Source organism: Schistocerca cancellata, chromosome 6, assembly GCF_023864275.1.
Source record: "Schistocerca cancellata isolate TAMUIC-IGC-003103 chromosome 6, iqSchCanc2.1, whole genome shotgun sequence".
NCBI lineage: Eukaryota > Metazoa > Arthropoda > Insecta > Orthoptera > Acrididae > Schistocerca > Schistocerca cancellata.
The window spans coordinates 39,203,412-39,210,762 of record NC_064631.1 but is presented as its reverse complement, the minus strand read 5'-3'; the positions used below and the strand labels follow the sequence as shown (position 1 = coordinate 39,210,762).

Below are 7,351 nucleotides of genomic sequence, written 5' to 3'. Positions count from 1 at the left end.
AAATATTGGTATTCACACCTGATGAGCAAAATTAATTTCAGTTTGTATTTTTTGAGTGACTTCACATTTGCTTCATTTATAATTTTGAGTACAGCATGATAGTGTGCGACTTTTAAGTCTCTGTTTTGGTTGTAAACATGACTATTTGCACTATAGCCACAACAATAATTGACTTTTTTTGGTAATACCATGCATGCTACATATTTATAATGTAATATGTACTCATTCCTGTTCATTTCCCCTACTTACAATTAAGAGCAAAGGTGTTGCATATATACATGTGCAGTTGTGTTTGCAGGAACAGTGCAGCTTAGGTAGTGGTCTCTTTGTCTTAGAAACTAAAACAAATGTTACATTGTAACGTATGCATATGGGCTACCACTTTTATATAAAGATTACTTTTATTTTACCTGGGAGCTCTGTCCCTATTTTATGTGCCACAATCACACACACATCTGCTTTTCACACACAGCAGCAGTTAAAAGTATTTTCTTCCTTGTTTCTGAAAGACTGAAATATTTATATTAAATAAAAAAAGCCAAAAACAAATGTTACACATTTTTTGCATTTGTAGTCTTCTTTCGTTCCTCAATTCTGTTGATTAAAGTTGCAAGTAACTCTTCAATTTCAGTAGCTGCTTTCTGCAACCGAGTGTTGTCTTTACAAGTAAATGAATCTGAAAATAAATTAAGTATGTCTGTCAGTCAATTAATGACCTTTAATCATTGACAATCTTATAATAAGTCTATAGCTATTCTAACTGAGATGGTTAAAAATCAGGAAAAACAATAGCATGGCTATAAATGAATGGCTCCAATACAAAAGCAAAATCACAGGCTTGGTATTTGACTCGCACACAAGAAAGAGAAGAAAAATTATGTAAAATATATGGTGGATCTTTATGTTTCCTAACTAATCTGTATACTTATGGAAGATCTGTTGTAGCCTTCTTGTCAGAATTTTATCTGTACAAGCTACTGCAAATTTTGTCTGTTATTTAAAGATATTTTGTCAGTTTGCAACAAAATGAAAAGACTATGATTCTTATATGAAAGGAGCAGGCATTTGTCACCATTCTCAATAAACATTTGATGTTCCTTTCATCCCATTAATATTATGATGACAGGATGACAGCATAACTCTTCAGTTTTTACAGGTGTATATTAAGTATAAAAAATTGTCAGGAAGTGCCACATCTTTGGGGCAGATGTCTATGTTTCGTATAGCAATCAGGCAATTCACTTGAGGCTCACTCCAACATCATAGATAGAAGCAGATAAATGTTAAAGGTGTTAACTATGATTTTCAGAGAATAAGATACATAAACTGTAAGGTACACGAACATTTGAATTTATGTGTGGAAAACATTTAGGACAAAAAATATTTATACATCAAGGACAACACAAAAGAGAAGACTGAAAGTAAACAATAATTTTCTAATAATAAATGGTTTACTTAGTCATAGGTGATATTGAGGGAAATGACTTTAAGCACTGTCTACTGAGAGAATGCATGCCTTCAAATGTGCTCGTTTTTCAAATGAATGCAAAGTTTCTTACAAAGTTACTCACTTCATCTTTCATATCCACTAATTATTTTCCTCTGAGTGCCAGTCTGAGCAGAGTGGACTACAGAAGCAGCTTATCCTTTCTGAACCAGATGGTATGCATCATTTGTTTAGCGGTATTCTTACCCGCCTCTCTGTAAAAGTGCATAGTAGCTGTTTACTGCATTGTAAGTGTCTGCACAGAGCGAGTTCAAACTCTTGGCTTAGTGTTACACTACTTATGGTTTCGACAATACTCGATGAAAGATGAATACTGACTGCACCTGTTGTGTACTATGCAGATGGCTGCTGCCCTGTGTTGCACTGGCACTGTGGCACACGGGACGAATACTTTATACCTCTTGGAGCCTATAGCTTCACCTTAGATCACTGATGCCACTGCATCTTCAAATTAGCACATTCCAGTTGGCCGACACTTGCCTGAGATGACTGGCAAACAATGATGAGTTCGTGAATATCTGTGCGGAAAGCGAAAGTCAGTACTGGCTGTACCCTTATGTCTTAAAAACAGATTTGAGGTACTGTCTACTGCTGAAAGTAGATCCAAGCCAGCACAGGACGCCTCACTTGTTGGAACTGTGGACAATCTTCCCGAAAGATCCGGACAAGTGCAGAGGGTGGGATTGCTCGTCATCAGGAGCTCCAGTATTAGGCAGGTTCTTCTCAGGGAAATAGTGGGCAAGTTGGATAAGAAGGCCAGTGTCCACTCTGTTTGCTTGCTGGAGGTCTCGTCCAAGATGTGAAGGAGACAATGTCAGCAATGACTGACAGCACTGAAAGCATCTGGATGCAAATCGTGGCTCTTACCACCATGAATGAGGTCTGCTGCCTGAGTTCATAGGCCATCTTCGGTTCCTACAGGTAGATGGCTAGTTTGGAAAAGAAAGCTAGCCTCACCCATAGCGTGGAAGCAGAGCGATCATTTTGCAACACTGTTTCCAGAAATGATAATAGTCCTCTGGTTTTGGAGCTGAATGAAAGGGTTAAACCAGAGGCTGTGATGATCTTGGATGTGGATTTCTTCATCCCTGTTATTGGTTGGAGAATTGTAGTGTCATTCACTACTTACAGGAAGTTGATACTGGGGTATCAGAGTATATGTGACATGCATATGTGTGTTCTGATTCCAGGCAGAATAGCATTCATCACAGCAGTTAGGAGAAAGAAAATGTTAACACAGAATTAGTTGACTGCAGGGGTGTCAATGGAAATATCCTGGAACTAGTCTTGCTTCTATCCCCACGAACCATGGACCTTGCCATTGGTGGGGAGGCTTGCATGCCTCAGCGATACAGATGGCCGTACCGTAGGTGCAACCACAAGGGAGGGCTATTTGTTGAGAGGCCAGACAAACGTGTGGTTCCTGAAAAGGGGCAGCAGCCTTTTCAGTAGTTGCAGGGGCAACAGTCTGGATGATTGACTGATCTGGCCTTGTAACACTAACCAAAACAGCCTTGCTGTGCTGGTACTGCGAACGGCTGAAAGCAAGGGGAAACTACAGCCGTAATTTTTCCCGAGGGCATGCAGCTTTACTGTATGGTTAAATGATGATGGCGTCCTCTTGGGTAAAATATTCCGGAGGTAAAATAGTCCCCCATTCGGATCTCCGGGCGGGGACTACTCAAAAGGACGTCATTATCAGAAGAAAGAAAACTGGCATTCTACGGATCGGAGCGTGAAATGTCAGATCCCTTAGACGGGCAGGTAGGTTAGAAAATTTAGAAAGGGAAATGGATAGGTTAAAGTTAGATATAGTGGGAATTAGTGAAGTTTGGTGGCAGGAGGAACAAGACTTTCGGTCAGGTGAATACAGGGTTATAAATACAAAATCAAATAGTGGTAATGCAGGAGTAGGTTTAGTAACGAATAAAAAAATAGGAGTGCGGGTAAGCTACTACAAACAGCATAGTGAATGCATTATTGTGGCCAAGATAGACACGAAGCCCATGCCTACTACAGTAGTACAAGTTTATATGCCAACTAGCTCTGCAGATGATGAATAAATTGATGAAATGTATGATGAGATAAAAGAAATTATTCAGATAGTGAAGTGAGCCGAAAATTTAATAGTCATGGGTGACTGGAATTCGAGAGTAGGAAAAGGCAGTGAAGGAAACATAGTAGGTGAATATGGATTGGTGGAAAGAAACGAAAGAGGAAGCCATCTGGTAAAATTTTGCACAGAGCATAACTTAATCATAGCTAACACTTGGTTCAAGAATCATAAAAGAAGGTTGTACACATGGAAGAATCCTGGGAATACTAGAATTTGGGAATTTAAGGAGATGGGACCTGGATAAACTGACTAAACGAGAGGTTGTACAGAGTTTCAGGGAGAGCATAAGGGAACAATTGACAGGAATGGGGGAAAGAAATACAGTAGAAGAAGAATGGGTAGCTCTGAGGGATAAGTAGTGAAGGCAGCAGAGGTTCAAGTAGGTAAAAAGACGAGGGCTAGTAGAAATCCTTGGGTAACAGAAGAAATATTGAATTTAATTGATGAAAGGAGAAAATATAAAAACGCAGTAAATGAAGCAGCCAAAAAGGAATACAAACGTCTCAAAAAAAAAGATCGAAGGAAGTGCAAAATGGCTAAGCAGGCATGGCTAGAGGACAAATGTAAGGATGTAGAGGTTCATCTCACTAGGGGTAAGATAGATACTGCCTACAGGAAAATTAAAGAGACCTTTGGAGAAAAGAGAGCCACTTGTATGAATATCAAGAGCTCGGATGGAAACCCAGTTCTAAGCAAAGAAGGGAAAGTAGAAAGGTGGAAGGAGTATATAGAGGGTCTATACAAGGGCAATGTACTTGTGGACAATATTATGGAAACGGAAGAGGATGTAGATGAAGATGAAATGGGAGATACGATACTGAAAGTCAGAACAAGGCCCCGGGAGTAGACAACATTCCATTGGAACTACTGACGGCCTTGGGAGAGCCAGTCCTGACAAAACTCTACCAGCTGGTGAGCAAGATGTATGAGACAGGCGAAATACCCTCAAACTTCAAGAAAAAAATAATAATTCCAATCCTAAAGAAAGCAGGTGTTGACAGATGTGAAAATTACCGAACTGTCAGTTTAATAAGTCACAGTTGCAAAATACTAACGCGAATTCTTTACAGGTGAATGGAAAAACTGGTAGAAGCTGACCTCGGCGAAGATCAGTTTGGATTATGCAGAAATGTTGGAACATGTGAGGCAATACTGACCCTATGACTTATCTTAGAAGCTAGATTAAGGAAAGGCAAACCTACATTTCTAGCTTTTGTAGACTTAGAGAAAGCTTTTGACAATGTTGACTGGAATACTCTCTTTCAAATTCTAAAGGTGGCAGGGGTAAAATACAGGGAGCCAAAGGCTATTTACAATTTGTACAGAAACCAGATGGCAGTTATAAGAGTCAAGGGGCATGAAAGGGAAGCAGCAGTTGCGAAGGGATTGAGACGGGGTTGTAGCCTGTCCCCGATGTTATTCAATCTGTATATTGAGCAAGCAGTAAAGAAAACAAAAGAAAAATTCGGAATAGGTATTAAAATCCACGGAGAAGAAATAAAAACTCTGAGGTTCGCCGATGACATTGTAATTCTGTCAGAGACAGCAAAGGACTTGGAAGAGCAGTTGAACGGAATGGATAGTGTCTTGAAGGGAGGATATAAGATGAACATCAACAAAAACAAAACGAGGATAATGGAATGTAGTCGAATTAAGTCGGGTGATGCTGAGGGAATTAAAGTTTAGGAAATGAGACACTTAAAGTAGTAAAGGAGTTTTGCTATTTGGGGAGCAAAATAACTGATGATGGTCAAAGTAGAGAGGATATAAAATGTAGACTGGAAATGGCAAGGAAAGCGTTTCTGAAGAAGAGAAATTTGTTAACATCGAGTATAGATTTAAGTGTCAGGAAGTCGTTTCTGAAAGTATTTGTATGGAGTGTAGCCATGTATGGAAATGAAATGTGGACGATAAATAGTTTAGACAAGAAGAGAATAGAAGCTTTCGAAATGTGATGCTACAGAAGAATGCTGAAGATTAGATGGGTAGATCACATAACTAATGAGGAAGTACTGAATAGAATTGGGGAGGAGAGGAGTTTGTGGCACAACTTGACAAGAAGAAGGGACCGGTTGGCAGGACATGTTCTGAGGCATCAAGGGATCACAAATTTAGCATTGGAGGGCAGCGTGGAGGGTAAAAATCGTAGGGGGAGACCAAGAGATGAATACACTAAGCAGATTCAGAAGGATGTAGGTCGCAGTAAGCCCTGGGAGATGAAGAAGCTTGCACAAGATAGAGTAGCATGGAGAGCTGCATCAAACCAGTCTCAGGACTGAAGACAACAACAACAGTCTTGCTTATAAACGATAACAATGCCCACATAGTACTAGGGACAGAAAGTTAATTGAAACCAGATGTCAGTAGCAATGAAATTCTAAACTCTGACTGGAATGTACACTCCAAGACAAAATAAACAGTGCACCATGAAGAAATTATTCAAATGGCGTGGAAATATGTACATGTACGGGCAAACAAATGATTACAGTTTCAGAAAAATTGGATGATTTATTTAAAAAAAAAGAGCTTCACAAACTAAGCAAGTCAATAACATGTTAGTGCACCTCTGGTCCTTATGCAAGCAGTTATTCAGCTTGGCATTGATTGACAGAGTTTTTGGATGTCCTCCTGACAGATACCATGCCAAATTCTGTCCACTTGGTGCATTACATTGTCCAAATCTTGAGATGGTTGGAGATGGATGGAGATGGTAACATCAACGTTACACTCGCCTTTTGCAGCCAAGCAAGTCCGCTATTGCTGAACATTGTATTTCTACTGGACATTCAATGGAGTATGAGAAAACAATGATTTTGTCCACAGCAACATCTTTCTGGGACCCCATTATTAAAGAATCCGTAGAAATACGACTGGCGGAAAATCTGTTAAACCGTGACAGCGGCTACCAGCTGGACAGTGCATGGAATCCCATCATCTCCACGATTTGCTCAAATCAAAGACGACAGAGTGCGTCGACGGTCGTGGCAAACAGCAACGCAGAGGGCGACCGAGTTCCGCTATTCCACCAGCGAGGGCGCTGCCGGCGGGCAGTGTTGGTTCAACTATCAAATTTTCGACGCATGCGCAGAATAGTTACAGTACACTATATATTGCGGAGCGGAGGACGTTATCGTCAGTCTGCGACGGCTCACCTGAAGATGACTGGCAGGTGCCCAGTTGAAATACCGTGTGAAGTATTGAACGACGACCGGCTGCAAGCCCGAAATTTGTTTGAACAACTCTGATGAAGTTGGTAAGCTCTTAAACTGAGAGGGCAGCAACTTAAGCTGATGCCTTCATCCCTGTTTTATCATACAGCACGCCACATGAGGCCCTCAAAAAGATACTGCAAGACCATACAGTACCTGAGGAATAAACTGATCAGTTCCACTGGTGACTGATGATTTGACTGAGAAGAATAGTTAAAATTTGTTGTCCTCCAGCAAATAATTCCATATATAAATGTTATTCTTCACTGAATAAAACTACTGAGGTTCTGGGTTAAGTCACCACCAATGACCACAGTCGTATTTGTTTTTTATTTATTTATTAATTGTAGAATGGTGTCTACCCAGCATTATCAGATGAAATTTGGAGCTGCTTAAGAACAAAATCACTGAAACTGAAATGAACCTAGCACCAGGATAGGAGCCAAATAACTTTTATTTAATGCAACAATATTTACAATGCATGTGTGGACACACACACACACACACACACACACACAC

At 40.1% G+C, this 7,351-nt stretch overlaps 1 protein-coding gene across 3 annotated transcripts in view; it reads right to left on the bottom strand.

Moving 5' to 3' along the window:
* Window positions 1-382: 382 nt before the first annotated feature.
* LOC126190929 (dystrophin-related protein 2-like) overlaps window positions 383-7,351 on the bottom strand; it is a 100,288-nt gene continuing 93,319 nt past the window's right edge. For all 3 annotated transcript variants that reach the window (XM_049931566.1, XM_049931568.1, XM_049931567.1), the window contains exon 11: window positions 383-676. In XM_049931566.1, the coding sequence (XP_049787523.1) occupies window positions 552-676 (125 nt within the window). In that variant the 3' untranslated portion in view covers window positions 383-551. The remainder of the gene's footprint in view (window positions 677-7,351) is intronic.